Source organism: Globicephala melas, chromosome 1 (genome assembly GCF_963455315.2).
Source record: "Globicephala melas chromosome 1, mGloMel1.2, whole genome shotgun sequence".
Lineage (NCBI taxonomy): Eukaryota > Metazoa > Chordata > Mammalia > Artiodactyla > Delphinidae > Globicephala > Globicephala melas.
Window position 1 is genome coordinate 157,839,776 of NC_083314.1, and position 21,233 is coordinate 157,861,008.

The window sequence follows — 21,233 nt, forward strand, 5'->3', positions numbered from 1 at the left end:
GTCTTCTCTCTTTCATTTTGCCCTTGTACTCCTGTAGCAAGTCACTTTTGCCTCTTTGAATTTGCAGGTGATAGATTCATCAGATGTTGTAGTTCAAGTTCTTGATGCTAGAGATCCAATGGGTACCCGTTCCCCTCACATTGAGACTTACTTGAAAAAGGAGAAACCTTGGAAACACCTCATTTTTGTTCTTAACAAATGTGACCTTGTTCCAACCTGGGCAACGGTAAGTACAGTTGCTAATGCAGAACAGATGACCAAGGCCACACGGCTTCTGCAGGCTCTGAGTTACCCATGAATAAGTCAGTATCGTGGTCTCTAGGAGTTGGGGCAGCAGTTAAGGTGTTGCACTATTGAGGGTGTAGTCATTCAAGTGTCCTCATCGAAAACAAAACTAAAATCAGCTTCATTGATGATGGGCTGTTACCTTTTTTTTTTTTTTAAATTCATTTATTTCTGGCTGTGTTGGGTCTTTGTTGCTGCACGCAGGCTTTCTCTAGTTGTGGCGAACAGGGGCTACTCTTCGTTGCAGTGCGCAGGCTTCTCATCATGGTGGCTTCTCTTTCGCAGAGCACGGGCTCTAGGCGTGCGGGCTTCAGTAGTTGTGGCTCGCGGGCTCTAGAGCGCAGGCTCAGTGATTGTGGCACACGGGCTTAGTTGTTCTGTGGCATGTGGGATCTTCCCGGACCAGGGATCGAACCCATGTCCCCTGCATTGGCAGGCGGATTCTTAACCCACTGCACCACCAGAGAAGTCCTGGGCAGTTACCTTTGACCCTTGATGGTTGGCAGTGGGACAGCTGTAGTGCCCATAGGATGAATGGTGTGCGCCCTTCAGAAGAGGTGGCTGCCGAGGCCCCAGGTCTGTTTCACATTATGTTACATTAGTTGCATTTAGTAGCAGTGAAGGCATTTTTGGAATATTGTTTTGTGTTTATAAGGCAAAAGACAGGCTTCCCTGGTGGTGCAGTAGTTAAGAATCCGCCTGCCGATGCAGGGGACACAGGTTCGAGCCCTGGTCCGGGAAGATCCCACGTGCCTTGGAGCAGCTACGCCCGAGTGCCACAGCTACTGAGCCTGCATGCCACGACTACTGAAGCCCATGGGCCTAGAGCCCGTGCTCTGTGAGAAGAGAAGCCACCGTGATGAGAAGCCTGCACACCACAACGAAGAGTAGCCCCCGCTCACCACAACTAGAGGAAGCCCGCGCGCAGCAACGAAGACCCAACACAGCCAAAAATAAATAAATTAAAAAAAAAAAAGACAAAGCATCAACTGTCATACTTGAAAAAAATATTTCAAAGACTTACAGCTAACATCTTCCTTAGACAACTGTGTATTTGAAGTACCATCCTGTTATTCAAGCTCTGGTTCTTCCTATGTTGTAAATAAACAGCTCACAGTTTACCAGCTTCTTTTCTTTTCTCCCTTTAGAAACGATGGGTTGCCATCCTCTCCCAAGATTACCCGACGCTTGCTTTCCACGCAAGTCTTACTAACTCCTTTGGCAAAGGAGCATTTATTCAGCTTCTGCGGCAGTTTGGAAAGGTATTGCGACCTGACCTGTCCCCCCTGGAGTTGGACAGCTGTGGGTTTGTGTGAGAATTTCTCTTCCCAGGGTGTGTCAGAGAGTTACCAGGCTCACCTTCCACACCTTCTCGGTAGTGAGGACGGTGTGTTCTGGAGATGTGAGCACTCACAGAGCCTCAGGGATTCTGAAGTACTCTGTAGCTCAGCCTGTACCCCCATCCCTGACCGACGTCGCTGCCCTTTCTGCCGTGCCCCTGGCACCGGATGGTCCACCCTCTGCTCGATGATGACGACGGGCCCCTCCCCACAGTGTATCCCCACTCTGGGCTCCCGGGCTGTGCATTTCTCTTCCCTCTGCCTGGGAGGCACCCTGCTGAACCCCAGCCTCGGATCCCTGGTCAGATGCTAGTTCCTCAGGGAGGCCCTGAAAGCACGTGTTCTCGCAGCTTCACGTTCTGTACCTGCAACTTTGTATTTGTGTGTTCATTGAATCTTACCTGGCTTCTAACAAGGACACCTGTCCTCTGTCCCACCCTTCCCCACTTCCCAGAAGGAACTCGTCCAACTCATAGCTGTTACTTCTGGTGTTTTTTTCCATATTTTTTATATATGCTTATGAATCTGTTTCTTGATCTCACACCCCGCTCAGTTTTACGTATTTGTTAAGTTCCTACTATGGAAAATGAGGGTTAGGTTTCTTACCCCCGTCCTCCCTCTCCACACCCTCTGTCCTTGTACGACATTTGGCTAAACTATTACTCATTTAGTGTTTAGGTTATTATGACTGAAGTGTCAGTCCTTGCTGATCCACAATGCTATGATTTTAATTCCTTTCTAATAGGACCTTCTGTTTTATCTGGTGTTAATTAGCTCCGTTTTATTTGTCACTGGCATATCACCAAATCCTCTGGTAGCGTGGGAACTTTCAGAGTGTCTGGCGCCTCCCTTCCAGGTGGACTGGCTGCTGCCCAGGCTGCTGCCGGGTCTTCCTGGGATTTCCTTTCCCCGTCCTCTGAATGGGGGATTGCCATGGCTGTTCCCTGTGTTGTCCTTGTTCACTGGATCCCTCTTCTTTCTTGGTTTACTCCTTCCTTTTGATGGAACCTGTTTTCCAAAAGCTTTCTGAAAAGGAGTGCTTAGAAGGAACATTTTTTGAGGCCTTGCATTCTGTAAATGTCTTCATCCTACCCTCACACCGTTTCTTAGAATGCTGAAGACACTACATTGCATTGTTTTCTGGCTTCCAATGTTGCCATTGAGAAATCTGAGACCGTTCGGACTCCTAATCCTTTGTGGCTGAGATCTTTTTGAAAAAAGTTCCTGCTTTACAGTGTCCCAATGATGTGCTTTAAGGTGGGTCTTTTATTGTTCAGTGAGCTAGGCATGGACGGGACTTTTAGTCCGTTATTTGTCCTATACTGTTTTTTGGAAACCACCCCACGCCATATGCCCCCATTCATCTCTGTTCTTGTTCAGGAATTTGGTTTTATGTCCTGGTTTAATTCTTGAATTTCCATTCTTTTTTTTCTGGCCTTGCCTCGCGGCTTGTGGGAGCTTAGTTCCCTTACCAGGGATGGAACCCGTGCCCCCTGCAGTGGAAGCGCAGAGTCCTAACCATTGGACCGCCAGGGAATTCCCGATTCTTGAATTTTCTTATCTTTTCTTTGTTTCAGTACATTTATGACATTTTACCCCGTTTTCTGGGAAGTTTCCTTGACTTGATCATTTAGCTGTTCTATCGCAAACTGTATTTTGCGTCTCACTTTTAATTTGTAATTTCCGAAAGCTCTTGTTTATGAATTGCCCTGCTCCCTTTTATAGCCTGTTCTTGTTTCACGGATGCACTGGCTTCTCTGTCTCTGAGAACAATGATAGTGGTATTTGGAAATTTTCCTCTACATTTTCGTACGTTGACACTGTTTCCTCCAAGTTGCTGTTTTTCTGTCTTTTCTAGTAGAGTCACACTTCAGATGTCTGGTTATTCTTGGTTCTCCACTCATTTAAGAGAGAGCCACCAAAAAAGGCTAGAGAGGCTTTATGCAGGGAGTGTGCTTGTTGAATGAGAGATTTCACTGTAGGTGACTGGGCAGAAACCCAGTGTTTGGTTGGGGGACACTCTAGATGTCAGTGTCTGTAGGGTGGGTTTTTTGTTTGTTTTTTGTTTGGGCCGCACTGCACGGCATGTGGGATCTTAGTTCCCCAACCAGGGATCGAGCCCGTGTACCCTGCAGTGGAAGCACGGTGTCCCAACCACTGGGCCACCAGGGAAGTCCCGTCTGTAGGTCTTTACTCCTGGGCCTGTGAGTTTCCCTAGAAAGGAGTCTTCCTGTCTCCAGCTTGGGCGTATATAGACCTGGCTGCCAGGGTTCTGGGAACTCAGTGGGAGTAGGAGGCTGGGGTTGTACTATTCAATATTTAGACTTTCAACTAATCACTCTGGGAACACTTGCTTTCAATTACTGTTATCTCTAAATCTAGGGTCCCTTTCAGGTCTGAAAATTAAAGAGATTTTCAGACATGCAGGGTTTCAAAAGAGTCATTATCTCTCCTAAGGCTCTGGGGTAGAGAAGTTGGGCACCCATGCCAGGCGAGGGAGGGGAAGGAGAGGTGTGACTATTTCTACAGACGGTCCACTGGTCAGTCTTCTGGATTTCAGTCCCACCCTTAGAGGGGTCTGTACTGCTGATTCCCAAGGTCTTTCCTGATTCATTGGCAGTATATTTGCTGCATTTTTAGTTTTTCTACCTTTGCAGCCATGTAGCTTTCATATTTTGTAGTGGGGCCAAGTTAGATACTACTTTTTAACTGCTGGTCTTCTGTTAATATCACACATTAGTTTGTTCTGTCTCATCTCCAGCGCATGCTTTGGTTTTATGTGTTTGGCTCTATGGGTGTGTGTGTGTTAATTCCCACGGCTGTGGTTCCAGAGGAGTTTGTGGAGGGAGCGAGGTGGGCAGGGATGTGCAGTCCACCGTCTCTAGTCAGAAGTCCCCATCCGTTTGTAGACTCTTCCTGAGCTCTGCCTCTTTGAGACTTTCACCCAGTGATCTAGTTTTTGAAGCTGCCTTTCTTTTCTTTTGTTGTTTACTTTTAGCAGTGAAAATGCAAAATATCTTGTGCAGAGGAGAGGAGGGATGGGTCGTGGGATTGCCGGTTGCTGCATCTGCTAAGGTTCTCTTCCCCGAAGACATTTTATCAGGGGATGGTGTTCTTCTAAATTGATGACTAACAAGCTATTTCTTCCTTTGTTTCTCAGCCTACGTACTTTTAACCTTAAAACATTCAACAGTAATTTCACGTGAGTGACCGAGGAGCTGACTCACCTCTGATTTCTTAAAGAGTATGTGTACGCAGCCCACTCAGACTATGCAGGTGGTGCGTGTCTGGGTTTTAAATCAAGTCGTAGCAATAGTTTTGTACTGTATTCTTTATGGTAGCAAAGTAACACAACCTGTTTGTCCCATGGGATGTTCACTCTGCGTGTATGTGGTGTGTATTCTTTTTTTTTGAACAGTTGCACACTGACAAGAAACAGATCAGCGTGGGGTTCATTGGCTATCCAAATGTTGGCAAGAGCTCTGTCATAAACACACTGCGCTCCAAGAAAGTTTGCAATGTGGCCCCCATTGCAGGTGAAACAAAGGTATGTCTGGCTCGAGGGGGTCTTATTTGCTTTGACTTACTTTACTTCCATGGAGGGTGATAATTCGGGACGTGGAGATGTCTCTCTGCTTCTCCTGGGTGAAGATCGCCATTGGGAGTTTAGTCTCCATATAATAGTTGGCAACGTCCTGGAGCTGTTTCTGCCCTTTTTGATAAGACTAAGAGTACTTTGTGTGCCACTGCCTGACTTTGGCATTGTTCGGTATGTGCCGTTTGAGTCTGTTTTAAATGGTCACTCCAGCCTTTTGCTTTGATAAACAAAACTAACCCAAGAATATTTGGTGCCTGGGTTAAGAAAGAAAATTCAACTTTAGGGTAGATTCTGTTGGTTGGGGGTCCTACCCTGGAACACAGGGTATTTGGGGCGCACCATGGTTCTGCTGAAAGGAACAGGGGCCAAGCAGTATTAAGCTTCCAGGAGTACTTTTGAAAATCAGAAAAAGCTTTACTGGACATTATTGCACAATACTAGATGGAGATCCTGCCTCTGCATTATTTTTAGACCCTTAGCTGTTGGAAACTGTAGTTTATGCCTCGTGGAAGTGCCTCATGCGCGGCCCAAAGAGAGGAGCTTTGGAGCTTCATCACGCAGCAGGCTGCTCCTCTCTGACCGCTACCCCCCTCTCTAGTTTCTTGAGCATCAGGGGTTTGTGAAATCGCTTTCAGGGATTGACCTGGGGAAGTCTCTGCTTTTTAGGTCTGGCAGTATATTACCTTGATGCGCCGGATATTCCTTATCGACTGTCCCGGTGTGGTTTACCCCTCTGAGGACTCAGAGACGGACATTGTGCTGAAAGGAGTCGTGAGTATTTTGGTCCCGAGAGGCTCTTTTGTTTGCCTTTTGGGGCCAGCGTTCTGTGGGGAACTCTGGATACCTTTGCTTTTTACTCATTCAGCAGACAGTTTGGGGTCAGCCTGTCTGACCAAACTTGAGGAACATGACACTGAACAGGGCAGTCTCTCCATTCCACTTAAGCCTGTTTGAGAAGTTAGTGGAACCGTGGGCATATCTGGTCAATGTCATCCCACAAAAGAGTTTGTCGTTTACACACGGGCTCCAAAGGGAAGCAGGGCCTGTTTATGTTTAGAGATAATTCATCTTCATGGGTTTATGGGTTGAGTCATTTTGGAACTCGGTCATTTCCTCACTTGTTTCAGAAGACGACGGAGAGCTTTAAATGGTTCCACTTAACCTTAACCAGTGCTTCTGGCTATGCATCCTGTGCGGTTCCTCCCCTTCTTTCTTAAACTATTCCCTTCTCTTTGTGTCCTGGGATGGGTGGACTTTTAACCATTTCTGCAAGTCAGTAGCACGAAGGGTTCCAGTTTAAACTACTTGCGGAAGTCACACTGTCAGTTTGTGGTGAGCCGAGGTTAGAGCTGAGTTCTGGGCTCCGCGGCTGCGGTCGGCTGTCCATGGCGCTCCTTTCAGCCAACTGCATCTCGCCACCTCCAGGCCAAGCTCGTGCCAGGCCCCGCTTGCTTTGAGGCATTGAAACCTGTTTTCAGATATGGTTACAGAGAACACTGGGAACTTCACTCCGCCCATAATCAAGTTTGTAAGCAAGAGCTTTCCTGTGAACATTTAGGTTCAAGTTGAAAAAATTAAGACTCCTGAAGACCACATTGGTGCCGTACTTGAACGAGCAAAGCCAGAATATATCAGCAAGACATACAAAATTGATTCTTGGGAGAACGCTGAGGACTTTCTTGAGAAGCTAGCTTTCCGAACAGGGAAGTTATTGAAGGTAAGCCAGGATTTGTGAGAATTCAGACTGGGACGTGCTGCAGGTGTGTGCGTGTGTGGTGTGGACCTTTTATATATGCATGTGTGAGCAGTATGAAGTGCGAAACTTGGCAGGTAGATGGTGCCAACTGGGACCACCGCCGTGCTTCCAAACCAGGAGGTGGTTTTGTTGTTTGAATTTAATTGGGCCTCTTCGTGCGACATTTCAGGGTGGAGAGCCTGACCTGCGGACTGTGGGGAAGATGGTCCTCAATGACTGGCAGAGGGGCCGGATTCCTTTCTTTGTCAAGCCGCCCAATGCAGAGCCCCCTGTAGCCCCCCAGGTAAGAGAAGGGTGGACCCCTCTCTCGGGAAGCATGGTTACTGACCTGGGTGTGGTGTGTCTTTGGACCACCGTCTTCTCCCTTTAGGGTAGAACTTTCAGCTGCAGTGTCTCCCATCCCAGGGTGCCACTACTGTGACCTGGTGGGGGGGTGACCAGGAAGTAAATGTATGATAGAAGCCTGAGTGTAAATGCCAGTTTTCAGGGCCTTGAGAAAGGAGGGCTCATTAAATGTGAGTGCTCCTGTGGTTTTCGTGTCTTTTCTTCTGCTTGAAGAACAGGCATTTCCAAGATGCTTTTGTTTCGTGGACATTATGCCCAACCATGTGCCAGGAACTGGGAGCATAGGAATAACGAACGTGGTCCTTGCCCTCAAGAAGCTCGTGGTCAGGTGGGAAAGGAGAGTGGTACAGTGGATGCTCAGGGAAAGTCTATTTCTAGGGTCTTTGTCGGAGCTCAGCCAAGTCTCTTGAAGAAGTGGCTTTAAGTTCTGCTTCCATGCTAGTCTTTTGGGTCCATATTTCTCTGGTTTTCTCTCACCGGGCTCCATTCCCAGAGTTTCCATTGTCAGCTATAAATTTCCAGTTTGAATATTTTCTCCAGCATTTCAAAATCAACATATCTGAAACTGATGTTACTCAACCTTTTCCCTTCTCCCCACTAAAACCGCCAAACAACCAGTACTGCGGGACGAGGCCCTGCCTTCCTGCACGTATACACACACACGTACACACGCACGCATACACGTGCCAGTGGAAGAGTATTTGGTGTTTTCTGATACCAAATAGCCTTCATTTTTCCACACCTATTATGCAAGCCTCTGACACCAACTGGGTGTCCAGTAACTTCCAGAGTTAGTGCAGACCCCACAGGTTAAGTCCCACAAGACTACCCCAACTTCAGATGCCAGCTGCAGGTGGGGTTCTCAGGCTACCCACACTTCTGCCCAGCTGACTACAAATGCAGAGGTTCCCAGGTTTGATAATTTGCTGAAAAGACTCACGGAACTCAGGAAAGTGGTTTGCTTATGACTACCGGTTTATTACAAAAGATACAAGTCAGGAACAGCCAAATGGAAGAGGTGCACAGGGCAAAGTATGGGGTAGAGGGTGGTGTGGAGTTTCCGTGCCCTCTCCAGGCAGGCCACCCTCCCAGCACGTCAGTGTGTTCACCAGCCCAGAAGCTCCCCAGAGCCCGTCCGTCCTTAAGGGTTTGTATGCAAGGTGTGTAAGTTCAGCCTTCATTATGTAGGCACGGTTGACCAGATCATCAGCCACTGGTGACTGAACTCAACCTCCAGCCCTCTCAGCAATTGCTCGGGCTCTCCGGTGACCAGCCCCCAGTCTGAAGCTACGTCCCACCACAGCCATCTCATTAGCATAACTTTGGGGGAGAGGGGCTTATTACAAATAACAAAAGCAAGACACCCCTGTCTTAACCCAGGAGATTCCAAGGGTTTTAGGAGCTCTTGTGCCAGGAACTGGGGGTCAAGGACCAAATAAATGCGCACTTTTATCGTCCTGCAGGGAGACACGTAGTAAACAGATACGGATGTAACGTACTGATTGCTGTGAGGGAGGCTAAAGCAGGGTTAGGGGTTTGCGGGAGACAGAGCAGTGCCTCGTACGTGGGGTGGTCAGGGACGGCCTCTGAGGAAGTGGCCTTTGAGGGGGGGCCCTAGTGATGGGAGGCAGGAGCTCCGCAGGTGTCACGAGAGGCGAGCGTTGCAGGCATGGGGAGCAGCACGCGAGGCGGAGCGAGCCTGGTGTGTCATGGCTCCGGGAGGACGTGGCGGGCGGGCCACGTGGCTGTGGCCTCTGACCCAAAGAGGCCGCCCCTGCTCCCGTGTGGCCCTGCCTGGGAACGGCGGGCTTTCTCTAACTCTTCCTCCATGTCTAGTTGTTAACTTGAGATGGTCAGTGTCCGTCGTCCCCCGCCCCCGCTCCGGGATTCTCCTCCTTTCCTCTTTTTGGTGGTGGCAGCAACCCCCTTGAGAATCCGAAGGCTGAAATCCACCTTACCAGAAAAATGCACGGAAACGTACATACGAATTTGTATACAGTTTCCTGAACTTCATGGATTCCTGATGCAGTTAGTGCTTCGCGCAGCCACCTTTGCCTTTGGAAAATCCCTTGAGTTCTGCGAGCCTCAGTTGTGAGTGCACAATTGCGTCAGCTGCGTGAGGGCTCGCGCCGCCAGCCCATGCTCCCTCCACCCCTTCCCCGAAACAGGCCGCCTCCGGGCTCGTTCTGAGCTCCTAGGAGTTTCCCTCCTCTTTCCTCACACCTTCCTTCCTTCGAGGTGCCTCCTCAGTGCCTCTCCTCTGCCCTCACACTTTCTAAACTAGTGCTGCGATCGCCCTCAGCATTCAGCTGGGCCTTCATTCTTCTGTTACAGTGTGTGCTCATTTGGAATTACCCTTTTTCTTCTTTTTTTTTTGGCCATGCTGTGTGTGGGATCTTAGTTCTATGACCAGGGATTGAACCCGTGCCCCCTGCATTGGGAGCACGGAGTCTTAACCACTGGACGGCCAGGGAAGTCCCAAGGTGTGTGCTCATTTGGGATGTGCTTTCTCAGCAGCCCCCATTCCTTGCAGTCCCCAGGAACAGTGTAGGGAACCTCCCCTGTCTACAGTGTAGAGTTGACTGGTTTTGATGGCTAAATACTCAGGGTTGGCACATCCTTTGGGACCGTAGCTGTATTCCTCTGATCCTTCCATGCTGGGTTCAGGGTTTAATGCACATTGACTTAAAAATAGATTAACAATATGACTCAGATGTGCATGCTTTTGACACTTGCCCTTAGTCCTGAGAAGAGGACTGCCTCATTTGAGAGCAAGGTATGGAAGTTCAGAAATTCAGCAGGGAACTCTGCTCAGTATTCTGTAATAACCTAAATGAGGAAATAACTGAAAAAGAATAGATACATATGTATGTGTAACTGACCCACTGTGCTGTATACCTGAAACTAACACAACATTGTTAACTGTACTCCAATATAAAATAAAATTTAAAAAAGAGACTCAATTTTCATTTTCTGATTCCATTTCTCTCCCCACCCCACCCCTTTTTGGCCTGACTAGCTTCCATCCTCCTCATCTTTGGAAGTGGCCACAGAAACAGCCCAGAACAGCCCAGAAGAGGGCGTCACAGACACTGTAGGTGAGGAGTCGGAATCCATCACTGAGAAGGAAAAAGAGGAGCCCGGCCACGGTGGCGCCGATTCAGAAATGCAGCGGATTGTGGCGCGGGTCCGGCAGAACTTCGGCAAAATCAACGTCGTGCCTCAGTTTTCTGGGGATGACCTCGTTCCTCTGGAGATGTCTGATATTGACGAAGAGCTGGAGAGCCTTTCCGCGGAGAGGGAGGAGGCGGAGGAGGAGGAACAGGAGTACCAAGGAGACGAAGAGGAAGAGTCTTACGCAAAGTCCCAGGAAGAACACGCGGGAAGCAACACCAAGGCCGTTATTCAAGCCCTGGATGAGAAGATTGCCAAGTACCAGAGGTTTTTAAACAAAGCCAAAGCTAAGAAGTTTTCAGCAGTCAGGTAGCGTCCTCATCTCCTCACGAATTGCAGTTTGCTCATTCTTTTCCCAGAAACTTGCCGCGAGGATTGGAGCCAGTGTGTTTGTAGGGCAGGGGAAGGTATTGCCGGTTTTTAAAAGTGATCTGTACGTTTTTCAAATTCAACTGCCTGAAGTATGAGAAGCCTAGTATTGATAGTTCTGTCTTTTACAAATGCCCAGGAGCCGCCAAAACAATGTTGCTTCTACCGATGGTGTTAACCACGTGAAGGGGCAGCGGGGTTTCGTTAATCTGCGAGCTTGTCGTGGTCCCTGCGTCAGCGCCTGTGTGGGCAGCGGGGGGAATGTTGGACGGCTTCATTGCTCTACTCTTCCCCTTACAGAATATCCAAGGGACTGAGTCAAGTGGTTTTTGCAAAATCCGAAGAACAGAGAAGAACAGCTGAAGAAGACGTAGAAGATACAGGTACAGTTAAAATATTAAAATCATGTAGATGTGATTTGCATCTTTAGAACGTTGGGGAATCTAAGTTTAATCTCCAAAGTATCTCTTGTACTGTCATCCACACAGATATTTATCATATCTGGCAGGTAACCCTGGTTCCACTTACTATTTATCACACAAATTGGCTTTTCTTCTTTTTATTCTGCACATGTCTTGGGGTTAAATGGGTGATTTGGGAAAATTCCTCTCAAGAGAGTACATTATGAACATTGTAATCTAAGGGTGGGTCCAAAGACAAATTTTTTTCTGGGGGTAGGATGGTTCATGTATTTATTCTTTATGTGGTTGGACTACTAGCTCCTACATTGAGTGTGTTTTCAAGACAAACGCAAACCCCGCCAAGGCCACTCAGCGCCCCCAGGTCTGGCAGCCTCCAGCCTCGTCCTGCTTTGCTCTGCTCTGCTCACCACACTCCCTTCACACTGGCCTCTGCCTTCCTTCTCCAGCACAACAAGCTCATTCCCACCTTAGGATTCAGACACATTTTGAATTTAAAAATTCCTGTTTCTTTCCTCTGTGTGTGCTTGTGTTTCGTTTCCAGCACCTACCAGAAAGGGAAAGAAGAGGAAGGCACAGAGGGAGGAGGAGCAGTCGAACAAAGCTCGCAGGACGCTTACATCTAAGGAAGTACGTGCTTTGGTCTGAAACGTCCCCCAGGTGTAGAGAGGGGAAGTCCATTTCCTAAGACTCACTCTTGCAGAAACTAATGGTCTAGAGCTGAAATCAAGAAGCCCCAGTCCTGGGGCTTCCCTGGTGGCACAGTGGTTGAGAGTCCGCCTGCCGATGCAGGGGACACGGGTTCGTGCCCCGGTCCGGGAAGCTCCCACATGCCGCAGAGCGGCTGGACCCGTGAGCCATGGCCGCTGAGCCTGCGCGTCCGGAGCCTGTGCTCCGCAGCTGGAGAGGCCACAGCAGTGAGAGGCCCGCATACCGCTAAAAAAAAAAAAAGAAACCCCAGTCCTAAGTGACCTAGTTAAGGTCAGTGAAACAGGATCAAGGAGTGGGCTGCTGCATGAAGGTCCTTGAGTTTATGTCTTGTTTTACGAATTCCTGGTCAATATCCCCAAACATGTGGACTACTGTTTGGAAGAGTCCGCTGGGTTTATGTGGCCTCAGGGAAATGACACGTGAGGAGCAGAGCTGTGTAGGCAGACAGATCACCGCCTTCTGTGAAGTTCAGCTCTGTAACTGGGCCCTCCAGAGCTGGAGGGGGCCCTCTTCGGAGGTGGAGAGTGATCAGCCTTAGACCAGAGGACCACTTGTCGGGAGCTCAGGAGAAAAGATTCAAGTGTTGGATGAGGGTTGGACCAAATGGCAATCTGTAACTTGGAGTGGCCACAAGTCACAATGGAAGTGCAGACTTGGGTCTGTGAGGTGAACTCTCCCTTGTTGGTGCTGCTTCCGGTAGTTGTGGGAGCAGCGTGGGAATAGAACACAGAGAAACAGAGGGGCCTGTTTTATGACTTTCACTGTTTGATTGTTTTTTTTCCCTCTTTGTGTGTGTGCGCCATTTTTTACAGCGGAGGCGAGAAGCACGGCAGCAACGATCCAGAAAAGTCGGTGTACGCTACTATGAAACACACAACGTGAAAAACAGGAACAGGAACAAAAAGAAGACCAGTGACTCAGAGGGGCAGAAACACAGACACAAGAAATTGAAACATAAGCAGTAACGTTTTAAAAGTTGTTTATTAAATTCTACAAAAATATGCAGTTAGAAACTCTGTTCGTTTTCTTCATGCCCAATTGGCATTTCGAAGGCCATGGGTGCATCTGTTCTGAGATTTGACAGTTGAAACCATTCACCAGTGCCAGTGAAAATAAAGATAAGCCCCTCACCCCCAAGGATCTCAGCGATGGGGTCCACTGGAACTTCGGACACTTGAATTAGTCCTGTGAGTTCCTCAAGCAAATGGAGATATCTGACAGAAACAGGCCTGAGGTCTAGGAAGTGTGGAGTGTGGTATTTCTTTTGTACTGGCAATGAGCAATTTAGAACAGAAGCTCTTTGGAATAGAACCGTAAAAAGAAGAAAATTTTAGGGATGTCGTGTGCAGAGCCTAGGCTTTAAAATACGAAGAAAAAGCCACAGCAACTTGTGTTGTCCATCGTTGAGTCTGCTAGGGGAACCTAACAGGCCACGAGTGCTGCACTGTCAAGGAGTCATGGGACTAGCACATCTCAGTGACCACAGTTCTTTCCCATGAAAATGACAGAGCACAGACAGGCCATTTTAGTGGAATCTGGGGATTAATTCCTCAGGACACCTGGATGAGGGTAAAAGCTGTGACTTCAAATTTGAGATTAGAGTGTAGAGGGCTTGTTTGACTCAGTGGAACACAGCTGTTCTTGTTGGACTGCAGTTCATCCAGTGAGCCTGGAAGCCCTGGCCGGGACGGGTATCCGACCCGAGCGCCTCTCCAAGAGAACGCTGAGCACTTGAGGCCTTCTAACCGAGGGGAGGTGTTAGCGCCTTCTTAGTCACGCTAGTTGTGAAGTGTGACTGAAGGATGGCACTCATGGAGCTGCTGCTGTGCCCTGGAATGAAGGGTTTATGTCACTAATTAAGTCTCCTGGGTCTGAAATCAGAAGACTCCTGACCCTCCAGACTGAGTTTAGATTATGAGGAACAGTAAAATGCAGTTGTCTCCAGGCCATGGCCGTCATGAATAATTAGAACTGAGAGTGAGGTCTGGGCTAGCCAGGCTGTAGGGTTGGGGTTTGACTGTCTGCAGAGCAAGGTGAACAAATCAGTGCTGGGGGAGGAGCCGAGGTCCAGGCAGCTCACAGTGGACACCGTGACCTGTATTTCTTTCCAGCACGTGTTTACGTTCTCGAAACCCATGGGTTTGACCCTGCCATTGCCTCCTACCCAGGCAGTCCAAAACTAAGGAGGATGGGGTCCAGTGACTTGGCAAGCGGGGATAAGATGATACGGTATAAACCGAAAACTCCAAAATGAGGTACTAGAACTGCACTGGAGTAGGGATGATGAAAAGACATCAAATAAGGGCAAGACTGAGGCCAGAGGAGCCCGGGTTAAGGGACAAGATGAATTGCGGGGCAGAGAAGCAGCTTCGTGTGGCTGGAAATAGGCGACAGTATGGAGTGACAGTGAGAGAGGAGCTGCTCCACCTGAGAGGGATACAGCCGAAAGGGGTGAATTCTGAGTCTCACCGTTGGAGTTGGCAAATCCCAAGGTTGGCCACGTAGAGACTTCCTGGGCCACACTGCCTTCTGTCGTCCAGCCCGGAGCCTGGCTGCCAGACCGTAGGTGTCGCACCACACTGGGGCGGTGGTGGGGCTTCTGACAAATACGTAGGTGGGACCAGGGGCGGGGTATGGCTTCACTCAGGAAGCTTTTTATTACAAAGGGCTTATGATGGGGTAGTAGTGCTTGCTGAGACCCATATGGAAATTATCACTTCTTTGGTGCAATAATGCCTTCCAGTTGGGCCTGAAAAACAAAACCAAACTCCGTTAATATTTGAAACTTGCAGCCTAACACAAATAGCTGAGAGGTGATAAAAGTCTCCGGGAAGAGTAATCCAAATGCTGCCACCCCAAGTGTTTTTCCCTTCATTCCCAGCTCCGTATTTTCTAGATGAGCTGGTCTCCGGCTTGGCATTCAGTCTTGCTGCATTAGGAGAAATCAGAGCTGTCCTGGTTTCCATACAATAGCTGCTCAGTGTGCAATATAAGGCATTGAAAAGGAAATTGAGTAAAAGGTGTTGAAATAGTGGCTTTTCAAGGCTCAGATTTCAAGCCTGAGCACGTCTGCTAAGTTAAGCGTTTGGCTCTCTGGTTTGGGAGCCTGGGAGCTCTGTGCTGGGACAAGAGGTTTTGGAAACAGCAGATTTTCAGCCACTGAGACAACCTGATACCCAATTAGAGAAAACTGCCACCAGTGAGTAGGGAGCTGTCCATCTTGTATGTAAAGCTTCAGGCACTTGGGAGTTATTTACTCTGCTCCTCCGGCAGCCAGTAAAATAATTCACTGTCACGGTGTGTGAACAGATCTCTAAGTAGGTCTATTCTGCGGACTGCAAACACTGCTTTATTTGCAGTGCAGCTTTGAGCCAATAAAAATAACTCACTTCTAAAGAGTCCTTCACCCTGGGGATTCCAAGGTTGCTTGTAAATGTTAGAAAGATGCCGAGGTATTCTGCTTTGCTCTTGCCGCCAATACCATAGGAGGAACTTGAGCTTATGATAAAAGAATATGGCAGATAAGGGAGGCAGCTTCAGAGACTGCTAAGTAAACAGATTCACATCTGGCTGTGAAAGTTTCTTTGTTTTGTTTAAACTCAGCAACAAGAAAATCTATGTCATCCTCCACTAGCAATTAACACAAGCCCTTCTTTATCTCAAATGCCTGGCCTTGGCTTGTAGTACCAACAAGCCTGCCAATCGCAAGAATGTAAGCTTCTATAAAACTAGGGAGGAAAAGGAGATACATCTAGGGGCCCCTCCTGGCCAGGGCCATGGGAGACAGCCACTGAACGTCAATAGGCCATATATCTAGAGCAGTGGTTCTCAAACTTTGGCAAACATCAGAATGGAGAATGTTGCCCCATGCAGTGATTCTGCGCACCTTCACCATTTGTTGGTAAAAAAAAACTATATTTTACTCTCTTCTGCGAAGTTTGAATCCTGTTTTATCTCATTATAATTAACACTTGTTTCTGCAAGATTCGCAAAATGATGACAATTGATGAAGTTCTGTAATGGGCACATGGATGTGTATTGCATTATTCTACTTTGTGTTTCAAAATTCTCATAATAAAAGGTTAAAAAAAAATCACCTGGAGACCTTGTTAGAATGGCTTGCTGGACCCAAGCCCAAAGTTTCTGTTTCAGTAGCTCTGGGCTGGGCCCAATGATTTGTATTTCTGAAAGTTGCGGTGATGAGGATGATGCTGGTTTCGGGCCCAACCCTCTGAGAACCTTTGGACCAGACAGAGAGCCTGGAGCTTCTGAAGCCTGGCCCCCAGCCCAGCCCTTTTCACCAGTCCCCCTCCCTCCCTCCGTCCCTTCAGCTCAGTTGGACAAAAGTATACCATCAGCAAAAGGGCTTTGATGAAAAGTGCCTACAGCTGAGTTCCTCTGCCCACACACCTCGGGAAGGTTCCCGATTTGAAATGGTTCTTCCCTCTCGAAGGGCCTTCCCAGCCCGCCCCGAATGCAGCGCCTCAGAGGGAACTGCAGGTAGGAAAGCACTCCCAGAAAGCCGGCTGGAGAGACTCAGCCCACTCCAAGAAGTCTCCAAAGCGCCAGCTGCCATGGGACAGACGTCCCGCTTCTTGACATAGCCACCTCTCCCGGACGACAGGCAACTTTTATCCAAGGGGAAAAAAATCCTCCGCTGGAGAGCCAGAGCTGAGAATACAGCCTCTCTTCAGAGCCGGATGGAGATGGACAGAGAATCTGGGAAATGATCCCTCACCTCTCCCCAAAAGAGCTTCCTTTACTCCTTGGCAGTATTGAAAGTCAGTGTAGGACAAGGAACCAAATGCTTGGCCTGCTCGGCTGGCAGGGCCAGGGGCGGGGGCGGGGATGGGGGTGGCAGGAGCTCCACCTGGGCCTGGGCGTCGATTACCTTCAGCTGCTGATTAGTCCGCTTCAGGAACTGAATCTCTTCTTTGTGCTTCGTCTCCTCCACCTGTCTCCTCTCACTCTCCCGCTTCTCGATGGCCTCACATTTTGCCTTCTGCTCGTTCACTTGCCTCTCCAAATCTCGCTTTTCCGTTTCTAATTCTGCAATCTGAGGACAGAATCCCCAGTCATGCTGGGACGTCGCCAAGTGGACGGGGCGGTGTGAGTGCCTGGGTGAAGGGGACCTGGGACACAGCTGTCCAACCCCAGGCATTGCCAGGGTCTGTACTGCCACCCAGTGGGAGGTCAGTGACTGGCAGGGCATGTCCAAGGGGAGACAACTCTGCCACGACCGGACTGGCTGTGACACTGAACCAAAGGGTCCTCACTAAGGTGATGGGAGAGCACCTAGGAGGCCGGAATTTGGTGCTGGAATGACGAGCTGTGGCCCTGAGATTGACAGAAGAGTCGAAGAGGGCCAAAGTCTCACTTTCTTCTCCATGTCTGACTTCCCCTGCTCGGCCTGCAGCGCCTTCCTCATGCCAAATGCCACGCTGCTCTCATACAGGGTCTGGTAGGCAGCAATGGTCATGCGGATCTCGTCCCGGACTCGCAGCAGCAGCAGCCCTCGCTCCGCACAGCTGATGGTAACCTCACGGATCAGTTCATCTGCCAAGGCACACGTGGCGAGGTCGGGGAAGGCAGGCAGGCGGGGAAATGCACCGCACCTACTGCGAACCACCTTCCTACCGGGAAGTCGGAAGGGCACTAGGGTATGTCCTCACCTGGAGACAGGCCTCAGGGAGGGGCCTTGCCATGCAGCCACTGCTCTGAACTTGGCACTTGGGAGTACAGGCCATCAGCAAGCCTGGTTTGGCCAGCGCAGAGGCAGACAAGAGCCCAGGTTTGTCTGCAGCCGTGGGGGCCCTCTCTCCCACCGTTAGGCAGAAACTGGGTGCTATTCAAAGAATTCTGACTTTTTCAATATAAACGTGGTGGCTGTTTTAAAGCAGCTGGAAGCTCCTATGTGGCCCCTTGGCTGGACTGGTTTGGGGCTGGAAACAGCAGGGTCTAGAGCTTGACCACCCATCTCCTCCATAAATGCCGACTGGGAGGGCAAACCAGAATCACACTCAGACTGAAGGGAGCCCGCTAGCCCCGTGCAGCTGCCTCAGGGTTTGGATGCGGTTTGCATGTCTGAGTCCACACGGGCTGGTGAGACTAGACCGAGGGCCAGTCATCTGACACCAGCACCCGAGGAGGGAGATCTCAAATCCCTGCGTCTGTCGGGTCACAACAAATCACCCTGAAATATTTTTCTGGACCAAGGCCTAATGTTGATGGATGGATATAAATATAGAACATTAAATTTTTCTGATTAAAAAAATAACATATTGGGACTTCCCTGGTGGTCCCACGCTTCCACTCCAGAGGGTGCGGGTTCAATCCCTGGTCGGGGAACTAAGATCCAGCAGGTCGTCAGGAACACGGTGACTGACAAGGGTGGGTGCGGGACTGGTAAGAGAGGTGGGCTGGGAGGGGGAAGAGGGCACAGTTAGCAGTTCCTGGGTGGGGCAGGTGGGGGGAGACAGACATTCCAGGATGGGGCAGGCTTCAGCTGCAGGGGACTCAGGGCCTGGATTTGTGCGAAGGGAAGGGAAGGAGGCAGTAGAGGGTGGTGTAGCTTCCCTCGAGGACCACTCACCGAAACACTGCGAGTACAGCTCCCGGCGCACCGGGCAGATGCCAGTCTCCCGGGCCTGCCGCTGCTGCAGCTTCAGGTCCAGCTGCTCCTGGAGGTGTACCACATCCATCCTGGTGCTGGGGGCGCTGGACACCTGCTGGATCCATAGCTGCGTGTCCTCCACCCACTCCCTGCGGGACAGACACAGCCAGGCTGAGCGCACCCCATCCACCAGACAGGGTCCTCAGGATGTGAGCAGAGATGGCCCTTTGCGCTCTCTGCCTGAGATGAGTGAGGGGCGATTCTGTCCCCGACCCACCAGAATCCTCCATCTCTTTCTCCCTTGATGAGTGTGTGACTCCAAAGCCACACCCACTGTGCCACCTCCACGGGGCCCCTATCTTGGGGCTAGGCTACCTTCATTCTCCCACGACCCTCTGTGAAGTCGTCAGCCACGGTCCAGATCTTACACTCCTAACATGTTGAGGGCAGACTGATGGTGGTTGTTGCTTGATCTGAACGGAAGGCCCAGTGGAAATTCCCACTGACTTGTGAGTAGGAGACACAGGGGACTATAAACCTTGTGCCAGCCAGAAAGAGGTGAATGGTGCTCGCTTCATCAGCACATATACTAAAATCAGAAATAGGTGAATGTATGTATTGGGGGTGTGTACCTATATGGGCCCCCCCTAGTGAACCTTGTGTCAGAGACACAGCCAGGTCTGGAATCACGAGGGGGGGCCTGAGGGCAGAACCACCATGAGGGAGAGGATTCCATGCATTGTTGAAAAGCAAGCAAATGAAAAACACCCTCCCCTCCTTTGACCTCCATTTCAGAGGAGATTGCAGTCTGGCTTTTACTGTTTCCCCTTTTCATCATAACTTTAAAAACTGCTGTCAACTTATTACATAAAAACAGTTGAAAGGCACTGTGATCACAATGATCTTTGTGGCTGCAGCAGAAAGAAGCAGGGTAAGGGGATGGTGAAGAAGGGAGCTCTCCTTTTAGAAAGGAGTCTGAAGGAAGGCCTCCTAGAGGACTCAGGACTCCGCACTCGCAATGCAGGGGGCCCGGGTTCAATCCCTGGGAGCTGGATCCCACACACATGCTGCAACTGGGAGTTCACATGCCACAACTGAGGAGCCTGCCTGCCGCAACTAAGACTCAGCACAACCAAATAAATAAATTAAAAAAAAATAGATGGTGGAAGCAGAGTAAAAAGCAGTCAGATTTGGAAAATAATTTGAAGGGAAAGCCAAAAGAATGTGATGAAGGACAGGACATGTGATGTGAGAGATCAAAGGGAATGAAAGGTGGCCTGTGCCCCTAATGGAAAAGGAGAAGACTGAGAATGAGCTGGTTGGGGGAAGGAAGACATTATGATTTAGTCTGGACATGTTGAGTTTGAGATGTCTATTAGACATCTTCATGAAGGTAACGAGGAAGTAGTAGAATATATAGGTCTGGAGTTTAGGGGAGAGGACAGGGCTGCAGAAAGACCTGTGGGAGAAATCAGCATATAAGTGATGTTTAAAGCCATAAGCCTGGGTGAGAGGACTCAGGAAATGATGGTAGATAGAGAAGAGGTCTCCCCGCTACCCACATTCCCAGGATCTAGCCATGTGTAAGCCCTAGAAACTCTAGGATGCTGGGAGGAAATCTCAGTCAGAAACAGAGACAAAGTGCCTCCTCTCACATCCCCAAGTTCAGGGATGCAAAAGCCTGGGCCTCCTCCCAGCCACTGCTTTTTTACCTCGGGGGCAGGATGGCATTCAAGATTTCTTCTGCCTGCTTTGTAGGATCTGGGACACCGGAAGTTGAGGGGAGCTTGGTCTTTGGTGGCTGTGGGACGGGACCTGAGGGTCCGGGCTGCTGAGGGCTGACTTTCAGTGGCTGAGCCTGAGAGGGAGGGACAAGTTGGGGCAGGAGGTGATTCAGACACTCAGCTCCACACACCCTGGCCCCCTGGGTTGCTCCAGCTCTCCTGCACATCCCTCCCCTCTTCCCAGCTCACTTTCCCCCGTCTTCTCAGCCAAAGTTATGTTTCAGAGCTGAAGGAGGCCACAAAGAATCTCTGGTTCCACCCCAACCTAATGCTTGTATCTTCTTGAAGAAATGTTTCTGGCACAGCTGCTCAGGCCTCTGCTCTAGTGATGGGGCAATCACTCCCAGATCTATTCTTGGGGCTACCGTGAAAAAGGGTGAGCCCCATCCATCTCCCTGTGACTTTCTTCCCCATCCTAAATCTGCCCTTTGGGGTCACCCAACATCTGGGCTTCTTGTATCGCTCTCCCACCCTCCTTCTCCGGTCCCAATTCCCTTTACTCCCAGTCACTGCAGCCTCTGTCCCTCGGGACTCCCGATCCTCAAGGCAGGGATCGGTCTTTCCCCATCGGAGCTTCGTGCACCCCCACCTTCTGAGACCCGTCCTTACTTTGGGGCTCCGTTTCTCCTTGTTGCGGCTCACCAACACCGGGGTGTCATACTTGAGCAGAGAGTCCGCGGGGGGAATCATGGCGGCGGCGGGAGTAGTAGCCCTGCTGCGACCCTCCAGTTAGGGCCTTGTTTGCCGTCGCCATAGAAACCTCCCCCGCCCTCATGGCCTGGGCGGGGCTTCAGGGCGGGGCGGGGCCAGCACCGCGAGAGTTTCTGCCTAGCCTTCGC

At 49.8% G+C, this 21,233-nt stretch overlaps 2 protein-coding genes across 2 annotated transcripts in view; one reads left to right on the forward strand and one right to left on the reverse strand.

Annotated features, from left to right (window-relative positions):
• GNL2 (G protein nucleolar 2) overlaps nucleotides 1-16,094 on the forward strand; it is a 30,055-nt gene extending 13,961 nt beyond the window's left edge. Inside the window, exons 7-16 of the mRNA XM_030868899.2 lie at nucleotides 68-226; nucleotides 1,434-1,547; nucleotides 5,044-5,172; nucleotides 5,890-5,994; nucleotides 6,782-6,940; nucleotides 7,149-7,262; nucleotides 10,344-10,807; nucleotides 11,168-11,250; nucleotides 11,831-11,916; nucleotides 12,810-16,094. Of these exons, the coding sequence (XP_030724759.1) occupies nucleotides 68-226; nucleotides 1,434-1,547; nucleotides 5,044-5,172; nucleotides 5,890-5,994; nucleotides 6,782-6,940; nucleotides 7,149-7,262; nucleotides 10,344-10,807; nucleotides 11,168-11,250; nucleotides 11,831-11,916; nucleotides 12,810-12,962 (1,566 nt within the window). The 3' untranslated portion in view covers nucleotides 12,963-16,094. The remainder of the gene's footprint in view (nucleotides 1-67; nucleotides 227-1,433; nucleotides 1,548-5,043; nucleotides 5,173-5,889; nucleotides 5,995-6,781; nucleotides 6,941-7,148; nucleotides 7,263-10,343; nucleotides 10,808-11,167; nucleotides 11,251-11,830; nucleotides 11,917-12,809) is intronic.
• DNALI1 (dynein axonemal light intermediate chain 1) lies at nucleotides 12,895-21,159 on the reverse strand. The gene is made up of 6 exons (XM_030868941.2): nucleotides 21,004-21,159; nucleotides 20,323-20,468; nucleotides 18,590-18,759; nucleotides 17,375-17,553; nucleotides 16,889-17,053; nucleotides 12,895-14,746 (listed from the first exon to the last, which is right to left on the reverse strand). The coding sequence occupies exons 1-6, from the start codon at nucleotides 21,082-21,084 to the stop codon at nucleotides 14,711-14,713; spliced, it is 777 nt and encodes a 258-aa protein (XP_030724801.1). The 5' UTR covers nucleotides 21,085-21,159; the 3' UTR covers nucleotides 12,895-14,710.
• Nucleotides 21,160-21,233: the final 74 nt, after the last annotated feature.

What these genes read in the sequence shown, in the direction of transcription:
- DNALI1 (XM_030868941.2), bottom strand. Translation starts at nt 21,084, where the DNA reads ATGATTCCCCCCGCGGACTCTCTGCTCAAGTATGACACCCCGGTGTTG. An exon ending in AATGCCATCCTGCCCCCGAG is followed by an intron (nt 18,760 to 20,322) that starts GTAAAAAAGCAG and finishes TCTGTCCCGCAG; the next exon opens with GGAGTGGGTGGAGGACACGC. An exon ending in GCTGTACTCGCAGTGTTTCG is followed by an intron (nt 17,554 to 18,589) that starts GTGAGTGGTCCT and finishes GTGCCTTGGCAG; the next exon opens with ATGAACTGATCCGTGAGGTT.